This window comes from Pseudorasbora parva, chromosome 15 (assembly GCF_024679245.1).
Source record: "Pseudorasbora parva isolate DD20220531a chromosome 15, ASM2467924v1, whole genome shotgun sequence".
Classification (NCBI taxonomy): domain Eukaryota; kingdom Metazoa; phylum Chordata; class Actinopteri; order Cypriniformes; family Gobionidae; genus Pseudorasbora; species Pseudorasbora parva.
The window spans coordinates 32343909-32363680 of NC_090186.1; the positions used below are offsets into that span (position 1 = coordinate 32343909).

General features: G+C 38.7%; 1 protein-coding gene across 3 annotated transcripts in view; it reads left to right on the forward strand.

Moving 5' to 3' along the window:
- fam49a (family with sequence similarity 49 member A) overlaps positions 1-3413 on the forward strand; it is a 35752-nt gene extending 32339 nt beyond the window's left edge. For all 3 annotated transcript variants that reach the window (XM_067417813.1, XM_067417811.1, XM_067417812.1), the window contains exons 9-12: positions 1748-1827; positions 2318-2444; positions 2554-2624; positions 2721-3413. In XM_067417813.1, coding sequence (XP_067273914.1) covers positions 1748-1827; positions 2318-2444; positions 2554-2624; positions 2721-2784 — 342 coding nt within the window. In that variant the 3' untranslated portion in view covers positions 2785-3413. The remainder of the gene's footprint in view (positions 1-1747; positions 1828-2317; positions 2445-2553; positions 2625-2720) is intronic.
- The last annotated feature ends 16359 nt before the right edge of the window (positions 3414-19772 follow it).

Sequence of the window (19772 nt, forward strand, 5' to 3'; positions counted from 1 at the left end):
CGAGAGGTATTACACTTACTTAGTATTTATGTTTTTTTTTTTCATAAGTTGAATACAGAAGGTGGTCCGTCAGAAGCAAGATATTTTACTTTATAAAGGTTTAAATATGGATATTTGAACCTTGATAAAAATGAAAATCATGGGATAATTTTTTTTTTCATTCAGGGTCAAACTATCCCTTTAAGCAAATGTTGTTGTTTTTTACATTCATAATAACAAATGTTTCTTGAGCACCATATTAGAATAATTTATCAAGCATCATTTGCAAATTCTGCTTTTCCATCACATTAAATAAATGTAAAAATATATTAATATTATGCCATTTGTAAAATTAAATCTAATGGGGATTTGGATAACTTTCAGAACCTCTTTTTTTACCGTGATACGACACCCTGGCTTGAGAGTGGGGTTCATTACAAGCTGGCACAGCCCATATTTTTTGGTTATGACTACATGTTCAGCCTTTTTGGGTAAGGGTGGGACAATTTATGTCTAGGATATTAGGCTTTAACATAGATGTAATTTCCCAGTATGGGTTACTTCAGAGGGTTTGAGTAAAATTGATTATTTATCTTTCTGGTCACCTGCAAAAAAGCTGTCACTAAATGTTGGCTCAAGAGAAAACATCCTGATATGGATCTTTTTACATGCATTGTCAGTCAAATATTTTCCAAGGAAAAAAACTGACTCTCCCTTTGGTTACAGAAGGACAAAGAGGAAAAATACTGGAGGAAATAGAATTGTTACATACAAAAAACAAACGACTAGATTTTCATAATTGTAAATACATTTTTCACTTGTGTTTTATGTGTTTATTATTTATTTGACAGTGACCATGTTCAAGTACATTAATCTTACAAGAGAAAAGATGCTTCACGCCAGATTTAGCTACAGCTAATTTCCATCCGCAGTCCCTGGGCAGATAAAACAATAAAATATATGCATCTAAATATCAATAACTCACTATCTATTTACAACCACATTTACAGTCATACTTCAGCCTAAACTAACCCTATACATACTGTCAACAATATACCCTGTAAAATTTCTACATTAAAAACTTGCTAACCATAAACATAGTCAATGCTGACATAATTGATTATCTAATAATATCTTTCTAACATTTTGCGAGAAGCCCCTTAGATCAGAGGATAATTTAAGACTATCTGGAAGATTGTTCCATTCTTTAACAGCTTTGAATGAGAAGGCTGTCTGTGCAAAGGCAGAGCTTCTATTAGGTAATCTGCAGTCATTTCGACTTGTGGACCTAGATGTCCTGGTAGTCTGTTCTGAGCAGAGCTGTACAAATCTCCTCAGTTGTGGAGGTGCGCTATTATTAAGAATCTTAAAAATTAACCGTACATTTGAGTACACAATTAAATTCTCAAAATTTAATATATTTAACTGGTTAAAAATTTGACAGTGATGATGTCTCAATGGTTTTTTATCTAATACTTTTACAGCCTGTTTATAAAGGGATTTTAAAGGTTTTAATGTTGTTTCACTTGTATCACATAGTTGCTGACTCCTTGCGAAACAGCATGTACCATTTGGTTTTAATGTTACTTTATTTTTTTATTTTTTTACTTTTGTTTATTTATTTGTCTTTCCTCATTGATGTGTACAAAAAAAGTAAAAATAAAATAAAAAGTAACAAAAAATGTCTTACCTATCCCAAACTTTTGAATGGTATGTACATGCATTGAAATGTGTGCGCAAATTATTCCCTTATTTATTTTCTCTGTAGAATAAGACATTACCTCTTGAGAACACCACAGATTGCCTGAGCACTATGGCAAGTGTATGCAAGGTCATGCTGGAGACACCGTGAGTACTTCTTCTTAATTCTATTTTCTATTCTGAAATGTTGTAGTCTGATTTTTAAAATGCTCAGACATTTTAACGGCTAGACATAGCTGTTTGTGTCTGCTTGTGTACAGTAATAACTTGCTGATCACATCAGTCTGTCCGCTCTCTGGGTGGCAGATGTTACTGGCTAATAATAGTTTCCTATGGGACAAAGGGCTTCTTATTGGGGCTGTGCTAACTAAAATTACAGAATGTTTTTGACTTATTGGAGACATTTTTACACTAATTGTTGAACAGTCAAGTATGCTTTTTTTATTGGTTAGGTACTAATCAATAGGTAATAATTTAGCACTTTGAGATTCTTCGGAATGAAAGTGCGTTATAAATAAAAACTATTATTATTAGGTATGGATGACTGAAAAGTTCATGGAAATGAATTTGTCAAAATGTGTGTGATGCCTGCATTGAAATATATAATTGTAGCAATAAGCTCTTCTTCTGCTAACAGAGAATACACAAGTCGATTCAACAGTGAAGATACACTTCTGTTTTGTATGAGGGTGATGGTGGGGGTTATTATCCTCTATGACCATGTGCATCCTAACGGTGCCTTCAACAAATCCTCAAAAATTGATGTAAGTCTACATTCTCACATTTTTTCAATCAACCAAAGCATTTTCCCACATTTGATTAGGTTTAAAATGACCTTTCCCCCATAATATGGGATGTAAACACTTCCTCTAGATGAAAGGATGCATTAAAGTCTTAAAAGATCAGCCAGCAGATAATGTTGAAGGTCTCCTTAATGCTCTCAAGTAAGTTTTCCTTCCTTTTCTTAAAGACCAATAATATGGTTTGTATAATCATTTCTTTTTTTAAATATTTTTATTTGTATTTATTTTTATCCAAAGGTTCACCACAAAACACCTGAATGATGAGTCTACTCCAAAAAATATCCGAACGATGCTCCAGTAATGGTTTTAACTGAAGTTGGTCAATATTCTGACCTCAAAAGATGTATATGTTTACATTTATTTAAGGACTTGATGTTAATACTTGGGTGTATTTACATAATCATTCCCTCCAAGTTACTGCAATGTAAAGAAAGCAGAACTTTATTCTAAACAAATTGCCTATACTGTCGACAAGCACAAATGAATAAAAACCAAGCAGCCTTATGAAAATTCATGAAAAATTAAATAAATCATTTGCTATTTTGTTTTCAAATTAAGAAGTGATCATGTTAACCAAAGGGGCTGATGATGCATTGGTTGTGAGTTACAGTGAAATCATATTGGCTGAAGTGTTGTCAATATTGAATGAGTAAAGTGTGTTGGGATGGTTGTGCTTTTGTATTTTGCAATAAGGTAATGATGAGAAAATACCATAAAAATATGAGAAAAATACCATAATGTGATGTAACCATTTTTCTTTTTCTATTCGTTCCCAAATCTGTGGTTTGGCTGAAGGTGGAGATGTCAGCTTTTATTTTTGTTATTATGTGATGTGTGTTCTTCATGTCTTTGTGCCTCTTTGTTTCTAACACATTCGATACTCATCAATACAGCTTTAAAATCTGAAATAAAATTGACATTTTGATTATATTTTTCATTAATGTTCTCTTGAAGAAAAAAAAAAGGGCTGATATTTTGGGTTGTGTGCCACTGTTTGCAGTCTTAAGTCCTGATACCTGCTCAAATATTTCAGGTAAGTTTAGCAAAGTGAGTTTTTTCCTAAATGTATATGTTTGAGCTTCATTAACAAGATGCTCTACTGTTTAAAAGCATCAAAAATATTTTGGGGTAAAAGATTGATTTGCCTATTTAAGGAAGAATGCACCAAATAAACAAAAGTAACAGGAACGTGACACAATATTTTTCGACTAAATGCTGTTCTTTTCAACTTTTTATTCATCAGGTGAAACCTGAAAAAAATTCCTGAAAAATATCCCAGTTTCCACAAAAATAATAAGTTTCTGGATGATAATGTGACCTTAAGACAGTTTAAAATAGTAATTTTAGTCGTTGCAATTTGCAGCCAATAATGTTTCAACACTGGATGGCAGTGTTTCACTACTCTCCCTTTACAGCTGAAAGCTTCACTCATAACAGCATAACTACATTCAAGTCATTAACTTTAATAATAGCAACATTTACTCTTCAATATTAATTACTGATGATCTCTAGAATTTCCTCTGATGCTCTATTTTCATTTTTTCTCTATTTTATCCAAATTTAAGACATGTTCCATTACACAGGATTCAGTCTACGATATATCTGGAAGATCCACACTGTTGAGACAAACATAAATGCAGACAATACTCTGAATGCTGGTTCATGTGTTGGATGACTAGCCAGTTAAAGTGCAAACAGTCTCTCGTCTCTTCTATGCAGCTCTTACAGCAAATAGGATTAGAGACTCCCATCTTTCTTAGTGGTCTCTCACTCTGGTCTTTATTTCAGGTCTGAAAACTTTCCATCCCCGGAAACATTAGAAGTAATCAGTTTTATAAGTCACAGAGATATTGTGCAGGCTGTGGAGAGGCGTTAACAATCATACCATGATCTCCAATCCCTGATTACGAGCCTGAAGATATGCATATAATTACCGGGAAATGAGCATTAACAAATGTCAGCGGTGCTTATAAGTAGGCTACCCCCCAAAAGGAGAGAAACACTTATGGCCCAAGGCTGCAGGCTTATAAAATTCCAGGGTTATTGATGCCAGTACAATCTTGTGTTCCGATCCATCAGCAGGGCAGAGCGTAATTACTGGCTTTGTGCTCTAGCAGAGATGACAGTAACGCAAACCTTGAGACCTTCCCATTGAGTGTTTTGGTCAATACAATGAAAATTTGTGGGAGCCAAGTCTGTTTGATTACCAACAATCTTCAAAATATCTTTTGTGTTCCACAGAAGAACAAAAGTCATACAGGGTTGGAAGGACACGAGGGTTAGGTAAGAGACTGGGTATGCATTGACGCCACTTTCCCGCCGAAATACGCCCCCTCAGCCAGTCTGAGTGGCAAAAGAGCTGCTGCAATAGGGGAAACTGCGAAACCGCATGTTAAACAAGTGATTTTCAGGGGAAACTGCGAAACCGCGAGTAAAACAAACGACTCAGTTTAAATGAAAGTTTGGACTTGATACAGTGTTCCTTACAACTTACTAAACATCCATTGGTCCATGGATATTGACATGCCAGAAAGCAAGTATTGTGTTTTTGATGCTTGGGGAAATACATAAAGCAAATTTGCACGTGAATAGCCTACTTTATATAAACAAAATAAAGGCAAGTCTAAATTCAGGTGATCACTTCTATCAATGTTTTATATATATATATATATATATATATATATATATATATATATATATATATATATATATATATATACATACCGTACAGCCCTAAATATTGTATAGTTTTTGTTAGTGTTTTCTGTAGTCTGTTAAAATATACCTAAGATTTCTTGTCAAATGTATTAATTCAGCCAATCTCAATGTTCTTTCCCATTTAAGATGTGCTTTGTGTGTTTTGTGCAGCATTCATACTGAAAAGCAATGCTGCCTCTTAGTCTTTTTGCCACTCACTGGGCATAACCGCAGTCACTCTGGCCGACGGTGACATCACGCGGATACCTTCTATATGATGAACAGATTGAAATTTATTCACATTTAAAAATTGATCAGCAAACATGAACAGAAGCTCAATCAAAGCCGTTTGACATGCGAGAATAAACTTCATTGGAAGCTTTAACATGCTGTGTAATACGAGAATGAACCTCATTGGTTCTTGCATGCCAAGCAAACATGCTTGAGCTTCTGGTTACCCCAACTGAAGTGAGTTGATGAATGTTTATGTGAATAAAAGCCTAAATTTCTAATCTGTTCAATAATCTACAAAACAATAGGCCCGAGGAGAACTGCCACCCCGAATGAGCCTGGTTTCTCTGAAGGTTTATTTTTCTCCATCATGCCCTGGTGGAGTTTTGGTTCCTTGCCTCTGTTGCCTTTGGCTTGCTCAGTTGGGCTGAAATTACGATCTAAGTTATTTAACTAAATGTACAAATAAAATGAATTAAATAGGTCTTATTTAATTCTATAAACTATAATACTGATCTGCCAACATTGTCGCTATATAATAAATTAAAATAAGCTGATCTGTTTTCTCCAGAACGACAGCACAGCCAAATCAAATTGTGTTGCCATATCGTCCTGTTTAACACTGTGAAGCTGCTTTGAAACAATTGTTGTTGTAAAAGCGCTGTATAAATAAAGTTGATTTGATTGATTGATTGAGTCATCATATAAAATAATCGTTTTGGAAAATTGGACATTTTGGACTAAACCACTCAATTCATATGGATTAATTTTACAATCTCTTTATGAACTTTTTGAAGCATCAAGGGTCAGTTGCGTCGGGGATAGAAATCAGTCTTGCGGTTTGTAGTGACATGAGAGTGAGTAATGAATGAATTTGTAATTTTTTTGGTGAACTATCCTATTTATAACTCTTTAACTCTAATATTTCCACATAATCTCACAGTCATTCCCAATCTTCAGGAATTTTAAAATGTGACATTCGTTAGATCCGTTTAAATAATTGTTTGCTACATTTTTTCAGCATATTAAGGATTTCAATGCTATAGTCCATGCAAGCACACTGTTGACCGTGTGGCTTCAGGTGAGACTGGCAGGCATTTATGCGCCATGCTGTTATTGTTTATAGCCCAGCACTCTTGATGGAGTGGCCACTGGCTCCATATTGTTATGCAATCAAGAGATGTGCCTCGGTATGGAGGAGGAAAATCCTTTCAGGTGCCAGAGCCTGGTGGCGGCGCTGCGAAGCCATGCTGCCTTTGAACAGAAACTTGGCGTCACCAACAGGATCTAAACCTATGAGACTCAGTGTGCAAGCAACGCTGAATTAGTCAAAAAAATGTTTTTCAACGTTTTGCTTCCCTCCATTAAATCATTACTAATTAAAGAAGGTTGGATCGAAGTGTCCAAATTATTATAAAATCAACTGGTGTTTTTGTGATTCTGTGATGGAATAATAATAATAAATAATAATGTGTTCGATTTATATAGCGCTTTTCAAGGCACTCAAAGCGCTTTAAATTGAAGGGGAATCTCCTCAACCACCACCAATGTGCAACATACACCTGGATGATGCGACGGCAGCCATATTGCACCAGAACGCTCACCACACACCAGCTGATTGGTGGAGAGGAGACCGAGTGATGAAGCCAATCAGGAGAGGGGGATGATTTGGAGGCCATGAAGGACAGAGGCCAATGGGCAAATTTGGCCAGGATGCCGGGGTTACACCCCTACTCTTTTTCCGAAGGACATCCTGGGATTTTTAACGACCACAGAGAGTAAGGACCTCGGTTTAACGTCTCATCCGAAAGACGGATGTTTATGTCTTAATTATGTGAATTAATTACCTCTTACCAGATGTAGTTTTTAGTCCACTTGAATTGAATCATTCTTAACTAATTTAAATGTCAGATTTTTAATGTCAGGACATTAAAGATATTACATATTAAAACGTGCTTAGTCCCTCTTGGCTATTTTTGAATGAGCAATTAGAACAAAGTTTCAAAAATAGACTGATTCGCCTGAGACAATATGGCTCTTACTTTTAAATGCATGCTCAGTAATTATTGAACATCATATTTTGTGATTTATTAATGTTAGATCCTCATATTCATGGTTGTCCAGTCTTTTCTTTATTATCATGTAGGGCCACTTCTTGTTTTTGGCAATATATATCTATATCTTTGCTCTTGATTTTTGACACTTTGGACAAGGCTTATCAAATATCAATTATATTAATCCCATAATGCTCTTTCTAAGCAGGAACTGCTATTCACTTAGAACAAGACGTATCGTTTCTGCCTGTGTGTTTCAGAGGAAATAAAATGCAGTGTTTTGCCTGTAGGGAGTTAACTGATGCAAAAGCAGTTGGGCGTGACAGTGCAGAAATTGGAAAAGAAAGGATATTTGAGTGTTTTGAATGCAATGATTAAATATTCACAGCACATGCTCGACCACTGGGGATATGGATTATGTGAACAACTTGAATAGCTGATCAAATGTTTTCTCCATGGATGGTAGAGCACATTGATGAGAGCTTTGGTCTTTGGGCATAAGCCCCAAACAGTTTCAGTCCATCCATTTCTGTTTCTCAAAATAAACTCCTATAATCCAGTTCACACAAACTAGGTCCTGTTGTGTTCTTCATGCATTCTCTAATTTGAATCGGTGCCTTAAATGTATAGTTAGTTATTACATTTGCATATGTAAATTATTGAGGGATCATACAAAATGCATGTTATTTTTTTATTTAGAACTGTCCTGAATAAGATATTTTACATAAAAAGAGTTTAACATATAGTCAATAAGACCCTGTTCAAAAGTTTGCATACCCTTAGGGGGGGGGGGGGGTGCTGTTTCATGCATACTGAGCTTTTTACTCTGTTAAAGACTTGGATTCCCATCCTAAACATAGACAAAGTTTCAAAAACTAATGTTGGACGTTTGATGGAGTATTTCTGTGTCAAAAATACTCCTTCCGGTTTCTCACAAGTTTCGTTTTTTTCGAGTATGGGTCGGCTTGACGTCGATAGAGCGGAAGGTCCTTGTATGGGCCGTATCGGACTCTTCTCCCGGTAGGGTGCACGCACTTGACTAGAGCGAGAGAGGAAATGCACGCCCCATCAACAATGCTCTCAGCTGTAGATCCAGTCGTCCGTGAACACTTATGTCGTTATAGTCCCCGCCGCGCTCCAGTTTATTCCTATGGGTGACATCAAGCGACTTCAACGATTCAGCACAGCATTCTGGGAAGGCAGCGCTGCATTTGAACCGATTTGAACGCAGAAATAACGGGAAGCGGCGCAACATCGCTTCAGTCGCGTCGCAAAGTGGATCTCCACGGTCACTGCTGTCACAGGACTTCACCAAATCATACCAAAGAAGTGTGTTTTTGACGGAGCGGTCCCAGCGATAAAGGTTCGGTCCTGCTTTGGAAGCAGCCGGTGAGTAAAACTGCTTCAAATGTCTGTGCTGTTGGCTATCGTCACGTGAGTAAACATCATTTAACGACACGATCGTGTGCTTCGTCATTCAAATGCGATAACGGTTACTCCATTGTTGTTCTCTGTATAACGTTACACTAGTCTGACGTGCAAAACCATTTTGCTTGCTACTGCTAATGTTTAGTCGCATACAATAGTCCATAAACCGAATCATGTCCTCATAAACTGCGAGCAAACACACACAAATGTTGACAGGCCACTAAATACAGTACATACCACAGAGACGGACGTCCTGCGTTTGCTGTTTCTCCTGTTCAATTTATTTCAGCCTCCGAATGATTCTGGATCTATTAGCTGAGATCGATAGCCATGGGTTTCTCCACGCTTGAGGACGTCACCGCTCTGTGCGCATTCGTCATTCTTTAGCTCCGCCCACACGATACGCCTCCAAGCGCTCGTTTTTTCCGGAAAGACTCGGTACAGCCCATATTTCTTTTATAAATATAATAAAACTAAAGACTTTTCTGAGATATGAAGGATGCAATACTACTCTATAGGTACTCAAGATTGACATGAGATTGACTGAAACATGATTGAGTGTTTCACCCCCCCTTTAAAGGGTTAGTTCACCCAAAAATGAAATTGATGTCATTAATGACTCACCCTAATGTCGTTCCACACCCGTAAGACCTTCGTTCATCATCAGAACACAGTTTAAGATATTTTATATTTTAGTCCCAGATTATATGCAGTCTATGCCCACTATACTGTCCATTTCCAGAAAGGGCATAAAAACATAATCAAAGTAGTTCAAATGTGACATCATTTGGTTCATTAGAATCTCTTGAAGCATCGAAAATAAATTTTTGTCCAAAAATATCAAAAACTATCTTCTCTTCCCAGTTCCTCCAAAAAGATTCAAACGGTTAATGAATCAGTGAATGTAGTGTTTGAGTCTCTTAATTGTCAAAAATGCTGGAAAACTGGAGAATTTGCAGGACCTGAAGTTTTTTTTTTGAAGAACATTGGGCAGTTTATCTGCTCAGGACAAACAAGAGATTTAAAAAAAAAAACATCAAAAAAATGAAAAACAGCCGTGTATCATCATCTAGATGACCCACAGTATTAAGAATCAAGTGTATGTAAACTTTTGAACAAGTATTTTTTTTTTTTTTTATAAATTCAGCTGTTTTTTCTATTGTGGATATGTAAACATCTTTTATGTAAAATATCTTATTCAGGTTAGCACTAAATAAAAAATAACATGCATTTTGTGTGATCCCCTTATTTTGCAGATTCTGCAAGGGGTATGTAAACTTTTGATTACGACTATATATATAAAAAGCATCTGCCCTGCAGTAAGATCAGCAGGGTTTTATGGAGAACTGCATGCTTTTTTAAACAGCACAGCCCATCTAGTTGGAGTTGGAGTCAGTGTCTCATTCGGTTTTCATTTTTCACCACAAGTTGTTTATTTTTGAAGAGTTTATAGAAAAGCTTAAAGCAAAAGTTAAAGCTCTTTGTGCCGTGGAACCTCTAGATCCCTCTCACAGGTTCAATCAAACTTGGTAGAACTCTCTCTCAAACTCTCTCCTTCTCCTGAATAATAGATTCCTTCTTCTGAAATATACATGAAAGCGTTCATTGTGCGCTCTATGTGAAGTGTGGCGTATTACGTAAGCTGTGGCTTGATGAATGATACATACCCAATTCCATCTTGAATTATGTTGCATAACTGGCAAGATGCATGCGGAGACCTTGGGGCCTCATTCTTTGCCTTTGATTAAAACAAACAGCTTTCTTCATTCTGCTGCCACACATTCCTGAGGTTTTTTTTTTTTATACCACAGCTGCCAACCGTCACGTAATACCAGTTAATTGGTGTTCTTGCTCCCTGCGTGGTTGGCAAAGTAAGGCCATGCTGATTTGTCTTTGTTTTCAAAAGAAGTAACAGCCATGTAATCACTCAATTAGATGGTGCGTGGCGTTTGTGTGAAAATACCATTCATGGGAAAGGACTAGAATACATCTATCTTAATCACACAGCTTATTTTAATTGCATGGAAATAACTTTCAGTTGTAGGTGTGTATAAATTATATCAGGCGTAATTATTTTGATTCCAGATGATGTTTGTTCTCTGGAAATTAGTGATAAGTCCCTCTGTGAAAGTCAAGTTTTTAATGTTGTTTACACAATCAGGCATAACATTATGACCTAATATTGTGTGGGTCCCCCTTTTGCTGCCAAAACAGCCCTGCCCCGTCGAGGCAGGAACTCCACTAGACACCTGAAGGTGTATCTGGCACCTAGATGTTAGCAGCAGATCCTTTAAATGTGTGATGAACTTGCTTTTTTTTATACTGTTGTCTGAGGTCAACTAATGATGTTCATATGGTTTTTTACATTCAAAAACTTCATAACTAATAAGTAATAGGCTATTTTCTACACTTGTTTTGAGGCTCTCTACAAAACTCTGGGTTTTGATGGGTGTGCAGCACTTTAAAGTAAACGCCCACGGCTAGGATTGGATAAGATTTGCATATTTAATGAGCGTCAGCTCCCCTGTCAGTTCAGTGACATGAGAGAGGAGAGAATGAGGGAGAACGGACAACCAGAATGATTATCTCGATCACAGGGCTCGTAAACGTCTTTATCAAACAAACACAATGTTTTATTTCTCATCGGCATGCGATTGATTGGACTTTTATTTTTATATTACACATAGCCCGCACGATCGGACGATATAAGTGTGAACTGTGCGCACACATACACGTTCGGCGTGTGCGCCACCCTTCAGATGTCAACGAGAGAGAGAGAATAGCAGAACAAGAACAGAATATAATGAGATTCATCGGCCTGCCGAGCCCTGGCAGCGTACTAAAGGTGTATGCTCTGTTAGACAGGAACACATAATCAAAACGATATAACAATGCAGTACTAATACATTTAAAAACATTCCTCCTGTCAGATCCAAATCCAGCATCAACTGGAGATTTGTTTACAAACGATCCCGCAGTGAAATGAAGTGAATATGTCTTCCCCACGTGAGCTGGAACTTCATTAAAAAAAAGTTCAACCACTCATTCCTATATTAGGATCAGAAGGAAGCTCATGCAGCGACTGTGTTCTTCCACAACCAGGAATAGCGCAATATCTTTATCTTCCTCGGCATGTTTATTGTTGTTGACTAGCTAGCACAAGCCCTCCATGAGTCAGTGGGCGGGGCTACTGGATTAGATGTGCTCATTATTCTGTAGAAGCGGTGTTTTGTGGCGCATTGACGTCAGTATAAAGCACAGGACCGTTTGCTGAGCCTGGTGTCTATAAAAGCTTTTCTTTGCCTAACAAGGAAGTTTTCAGCTCTGAAACTTAAAGAATATTCTCATATTACCATGACCTTTTATATATCAAAAGCTCAAGGGAAAGCTGATTCCTCAATTCATCACCCCTTTAAGTCCTGTAAGATGTGAGGTTAGGCCTCCATTGATCGGACTTGTTTGTTCAGCACATCCTACAGATGCTTGATTGGATTGAGATCCTGGGAATTTGGAGGCCAAGTCAACAGCTCAAACTTGTTGTGCTCCTTAAAACATTCCTAGTTTTGTTGCGTGTTCACCACTGCTCCTTGCTTGGACCACTTTTGATAGATACATGACCACTGTTCCATATGTCATGCCCTGTGTTCCAGTTTCAGGGGATATTTCGTCAACACACTGAATAATGCTGCACGTTTCAAGACACTTCAGTAGGCCTTTAAAGACTAATAACAATGCTTGCATTGCAAATGCAGAGAGAATGGCTCTCATTCATTATCATTCAATGCTTTGAAACACTCGTTTCTGATTGATCCATCATGGAATTCAACGGCCTGATATTTCCTAATATTCACTGTTGTCTATGGCAAGGTCTTTCGTTACTGATAAATTAATCTTGTGTCTTTGATTGCAGTGAAAATGACCTCAGTGGACTTCAATTTTAAAGTGACCATGAAACAAAAGTCTTTCCTTCCCTATTGTGACGTATATCCGAGTGAAAAGGCTTCTCAAACAAGAAAAAATGTAGGACTCTGTGAGACTTGACTTGTGAGATGATTTTGCTCATCTGAAATTGATTTGATTTTTAGTTGTGGTTCACTATTATTAGGATGTCATGTGATTGACAGTTTGCCCCGCCCTCTCACCAGTAAACACTTGTCATCAGAGAAGAGAAGAGAAGAGAAGAGAAGAGAAGAGAAGAGAAGAGAAGAGAAGAGAAGAGAAGAGAAGAGAAGAGAAGAGAAGAGAAGAGAAGAGAAGAGAAGAGAAGAGAAGAGAAGAGAAGAGAAGAGGCAGGGGAAGATATTTTAATTAAAGATTATGAGGGCACATGAATAAAAAAAAGGATGTGCATGGATAAATAATTTATAATAAATTACACAATATTCCATAAAAATAAGAATTGTCTATTTTTTTGTGGTGGCTTTAATATTACTCTAATACTGCAGCAGTGTTTATGTTGTTGCAAGGAGGCCAATTGTTTTGGACATTGAGATGGATTATAGATAATAATAGATTAATCTTTTATTTTATTTTTTATAATTATAAAATAATTTCACCTCAAATCTACATTTCATGTCCATGCATTTATGCCATGTAATATAAAGGATGATGTACAGTTATGTGGTCATTATCACAAATTAATTTATAATCCCCTCAAATCTATATTTCATGTCCATGCATTTATGCCATGTAATATAAGGGATAATGTACAGCCATCTGTTCATTATCACAAATTAATTTCATAATCCACTTAAACTTTCTCATTCGGAAAGGTGTAAAAATTACTGATAGAGAGCATTCTCATTCCACATGCAGTGCTATACTTGTTGATCATGAATGAGTAATCAAGGCATTTACATTCAGCTCTGTCAGTGAACTGTGTGAAAGGACCGATTATAACTGTAGGAAGCAGTGAAAATGTGTAGGAGCATTTTATTGACTTACGTCAACAGCCTCCAAGATCACCTGATTCAAGGTCAGTTTTTTAGCTGCAATTGTCAGTCACCTCATAAACACAAATCAGAATCCTTTTTTCTCTTGCAGTGGCTTTGGTCCCACCATGTCTGTTTCCTAAGGGGAATGACGCATCGTTTTTTCAAATGGATGGGGAATTTGTCATATTTGTCATGTTGAATTGAATCATTTTATGAGCATAATAGCTGCATTACGGCTATTATAGCATAACGAGGCGTGATAAATTATTTGTTGTTATCCACATCATAGCAGTACAATCTGACGGAATGGGTTGATCTGTAAACTGCGGTCTCTGCCGGGCGTGCAGATGACTGCAGTGGAAGGGATGCGCCTTCTTCTCCCAGAGTTCCCTGTGATTGGTATGCAGCACCAGATGTTCATGTTCTGCAGTGTGGGTTTCTGAATGCTGGTGTGTGTCAGGGAGACGTACTGCAATAGGGCGGAAGAGGAATTGTGTGTGTGTGTGGAGCAGTCGAGGGGAATACCATGAAAAACGCACACACGCTCACACAGCTCTGTGCCAGGAATCCCTGTCTGAAATGATCCAAGTCATCTATTTGTCCTACCATGAGCGCACACTCTGAAAATCATTTTTCTCAGAGAGTCTCATTGAAAGACCAATGCATATATGAGAGGATTCCTCCTGCAGCATGCGCCAAAATCACACAATTATTATCTATATGATATTACACAAATAATTGTATTATATGATATTTTTATATTATCTAATAATAGCAAGACAAAGCATAATAAGCTACCTTGATATGAATTAAATGGCATCATGTATTGGACAAATAAAAGTGCTGATTGAAACAGCAGACCAAATTTTGTATGAAGAGAAAAACAGAGGCTTGTTTACAACCCTCTTACCTCCAAAATGATATATGGTTCAAGAAATAAAGTTAATATACAGTAAAATGTTTCAGACAATATTTGGCATGTACAGGGGCGTCGGACTGGGGGGGGTAAAGGGTACCGAGTACCCAGGGCCCGAGGCAGGACAGAGCCCTTAGAAGTCAGTTTTCTATACATACATATACATGCACTAACATTTGTATCGAATTTATGTACAAATGGCTTATTTTGTTTACATTTTAAGTGTTTTTTATGATTAAAATGCAATACCCCACCCATTGGTATCACTATGGTAATTGGTACGGGGGCCCAGCAAGATGGTTTGTACCCAGAGCCCAAAATTTGGTGTTACGCCGTTGTACACTGTAAAAAAAAAAAAAAAAATGGCTCCAATTGAAAATGTTCTATTGAATGATTACATCTAAATTTTTCAGTTGGCCAAATTCAATTTCTGTGAATTGATGCAATTTAATTCACAGAAATTCAATTTGGCCAACTGAAAAATTTAGATATGATCAGTCACTAGAAAATGTTCAATTGGAGACCTGATTTTTTTTTAACAGTGTATTTTACTGTATTATATCAGCAAAAAAAGACAGACACATTCCAGAAATCTTCTCCCAGAAAACCATTTCTACTACATAAGGTAAAAAAAAAACAACACAAAAAAACATGCTTAATATGTCATAATTATGACAGAAAAGGTAAATTATGACAGTCAAAGTTAGAGGTAGCAATTATGAGTTGAAAAGTAAAAATGATGAGATAAACAACTAAAAAAGTTAAATTTTTGTCATTATTCTGGCATTTTATTAGCCTAGTCTTAGCAGACTCTCGTACATTTAATTTGTACAGAGAGTCTGACCACTCTCCATTGAAAAGGGTTTACTTCCGCAAAGGTGGGTACTCTGTTGAAGTTTAAAACTATTGGATCTGCCCCGAGCCACTCTGGTCTGCCATAACCACTCGCTAACGTTTGGTTGTGACGTCATGCACCCTTCGCCGTTTCACGCATGGAAATCCGTCAAAATAAATGTGCACTTGTGGCGGCCACCTCAGTGATAGAACCATAGGATAAAACCCAAAACTCGTGCATTCGGATTGTGATTTATTCACGCCACGGTGGAGGGGAGAGTTTTGTGATCGGGAACGCACTGCTCACGTGGTCTGTAACATGATTTTATGCTGTCAATAAAATGTCATATGCTTGATTTGATAATAAATGCTGCTATAAATAACGGATCAATTCAAATGTTTACGTGCTTTTATTTTAATTTGTTTGAGCAGTGATTAAATATATTGCTCTTGTAAATACTTGCCAGCATTTTAATGAAATACAAGTCTAGAAATGCATCCAAATAACAGCAAAGCCCAACCGTACGGTGCTCTGCAGTGGTCAAAAATGATTATAAACAGTGAATTTTGAAGTGATATATTCATGAAAACTCAGAGATGTGGATTCGGACATGCAGCTATAAAATCACCACACAACCTTGGTGTTTGTCAAAAGCAGTAGGTCATTCGGCCGGGGATTTTTACTCGGCTGGTGAGAGACGGATGGCAATAAAATCACTGACTAGCCTCTGTAAATGATGACAATACCTTCCGACCCCACGAGAAACAATTACCGTCTGATTAGGGCTTCAGCCAACTCCTTCACCACTAACGGAGCGAGCTGGAAAATCAAACTTTTCCTGAATTCACCCTGTTGGGGAGGAGGGCCACAACATCATGGCCAAAAAAAAAACCCAGCAAAGATTGTTCTTGTTCCGGCTTTAACTTCTGGATATTCGGCAGCGGTGCCACAACGGAATCAATGGTTTTGCTCGCATCTTTCTCCGCCGCTATTACTGAACTACAACTCAAACTAGCGCACAACATCAACGTCATCATTCTCAGTCACTCCCTCTGTTCTCTGATTGGACCGGTAAAAATTAGCTCTGAGAAAACCTAAGAATACACCGCAGTCCTAGCCTAGAAATCTAGACGCACCCTAGCGGCAGCAAATCTAATCTGCCGCGAGTGTCGTCTAGCAACTCTTAATACACTTCTGAGCTGTAAACGCCAAACTCTGGTCAGGCCAATCACATCGTGTATAGAGTCGGTGGGCGGGGCTTAACATAATGACGGCAGAGTTGCGTTTGCGTGCTTCTAGTAAACACAGAAACTGGTGAACCTGTGTCTTTCAAATCAGTTTTGACCGTGACTCTGGAAGACTTGGAGTTAAGCTTTTCTCTGAAAAAAGAACAAAGAACGGCACTGAAGTCATTCTTAAAAAGGGAAGATGTGTTCAGAGTTTTGCCGACCAGATACGGCGAAAGAATAATCTGTCAACGAGCTCTGCATCACCTTCGTTGCTCTGGTTGGTCTATGGTGAGTTTCCAGACCAAACATCTTGATGTGGGTCTGGCTTGTCAGGCTACTGCAGTCCCAGACGAAGTACTGAAGGAAAATGAAAATTGAGCGGAAGTACATAAGAAGGCAGAGCCAGCTAGGCTAGCATTTTATGTCATAGCCATAGTAAACTTATATTATAATTACGATTTTCAAAGGCATGATTTTTATTACTGCCTGCATGTTATAGTTTCAACTTTTCATGTCATAATCATGATTTACCACAGAATCAGAGATAGGAGAAGTGATAAAAAACAAATAAAGGTCTCATTGCCATTGCACTGGATTAGCATTCTCTGGGATCACCAGATGTAAGGACCGGAAACTGTGTTATTAATAGCATCAGACTGTTAAAATGAGCTATTGTTTCAGTCATTTTACAAATTAGCATGAATTAACTTTCGTAGTGTTTTCTAAGAGCTGGTGTTTGTCTGAAAAATCCCTCCCTCGTGCCTGCACAATGCCTAGTGAATGGAGGCTGCTGTATAGCCTCTCACTGCTGACTTCAATGGATTTTCTCTGAGCGCGGGTTGAACCCAATTAATCTCGAGGCAATAAATCCTCACCGCTGCAATTTCCCCAGTAGATCTGTGGGGCTTCCCCCTCTCTCTGCTCTTTTTTTTTGGCTGTTTCTTCACTCTGTTGTGTATTCAGTTCTTTTACCGTGTCTTTCTACTTTCCCCCTACCCCCATTTACTCCCTTCCGTTAATACCTCATCCTCCTCCCCTTTCATAGCTTCCCATCTCCTCTCTTGCAGCATCCTGCTATCTTTTCTTCAGTCACTCTCCCTCCCTCCCTTCCCCCTCTCACTATCTTTAGCCTCTTCCTCGCAGCTCCCCTTTTTCTCTCCTGACAGTAGCTCTCTTCCTCCCCACTCCTCTTTCCCTCCCTCTATCCTGTCTCATCTAATTTTACTTGCCTGTGTAGCTCCTGCACCTATGGGCATAAGGAACCCAGGAACATCAAGGGGCATTAAGCATCATCATTTAGCCTGGTCCTCAGCAAAAGTCACATGTGACATCTAGTCTATCACATGATCCTTCAGAAATCAATTTAACACATTGCTGAATAAAATTATTGATTTATAAAAAATAAAATAAAAAATAGAAGAAGTGGGTGGTCACTGTTGTGCTCCATTGATTGTTCACACTATGCAATTATTACTTGAGTGGGTTTATGATGGTATAAAAGGTAGTACAGAATTCTCATGATTTTCCAGTGCGCTCAAAGCCTCTATTCAGTTATTTAGAAAGTCAAGACGGATAAATTGACACAAAGATGTCCAATATAGGTCTCCTTGATCACATAATGAATAACTAATTTAGTTTAAGACAGCTATGAGTAATATTTGATACATTAATACAGAATTAACATAACCTTTGATTCAGTATTGACACGCAATGCCAATAAAATATAACGGACCTACTTTATATTAGGTGGCCCTAACTACTATGTACTAACCTTTTAATTAATAATTTGATACAATGCACTTTTTGTGAACATAAATGATTTTTCACTGTACTTACATTTAAAAAATACCTGCATGTAATTACGTCTGTAATTCATTTCTGTAGTTACATTTGTAGTTACACACTTCCCTTAAAGGGTGCGTTCACACTTGTAGTTCGGTTCGTTTGGTTTGTTTGGTCCGGACCAAAAAACAAAAACAAAACTGTGGCAAGGGGGGCGTGGTTCAGCGAGGTCTGCAGCGGGAGAGAGAGCCGCGGGACGAGCGGTAAGTGAGTGGGTTGGAAGCAGATTAATAACACCTGTCTCTTGTTCCAGTAATGGGCGCGGAGAGGGTATAAAACACCGGTGGAACCACAGACGGGGGAGAGAGAGAGACGGACGGTTGATGCCCGAACAGAGACTGAGAAACCGGAAGCCGGAAGTGCCGACCCGGAAGTGATCACGAGTGTTTTGAGTTGGAAAGAATCTCCACACTACGGAGTGTGCCTTGAATATTGAGTTAATAAATAAAATAGCATCAACCGTCCAGCCGACCCCCGTGTCCTCTTCCTTCCTCACACTACGAACTTTGTTACATTGGTGCCGAAACCCGGGAAGGAAGTAGGACAGCGCCGCCGCCATGCAAACGCCCTCCGCCTCGCCGTTTGCGGATATCATCACCTCCCTCGCGGCCCTCCACCAAGAGCAACATCAGTCCATGCTGGACCTGCGGGCAGACCAGGAGCGCCGCTTCGAGGCCATTGTCCGAGGCCAGCAAGAGGACCGCGAGAGGTTCCGGAGCTGGATCGACCGGGAGGTTCGCACCGAAGCCGCCGGGCTGACCAGTGCACCGGTCCACGTGCCCCTGCACAAGATGGGGCCACAAGATGACCCGGAGGCCTTTATAGACCTCTTTCAGAAAGCCGCGGAGGCCTGTGGGTGGCCCCGGGCACAGTGGCCGGTGCGCCTGATACCACTGCTTACGGGAGAAGCCCAGGCGGCCGCCCAACAACTGCCGGTGGCGAACCTCCTGGAATATGAAGACCTAAAGAGGGCCATTATCCAGCGGGTCGGTCGGACCCCAGAACAACATCGCCAGAGATTCCGCTCGCTGGAGTGGGGCGAGGCCGGCCGACCCTTCGCGATGGCCCAACAGCTCCGGGACTCGTGCCGCAAATGGCTACTGGCCGGTGGAAGCGACGTGGA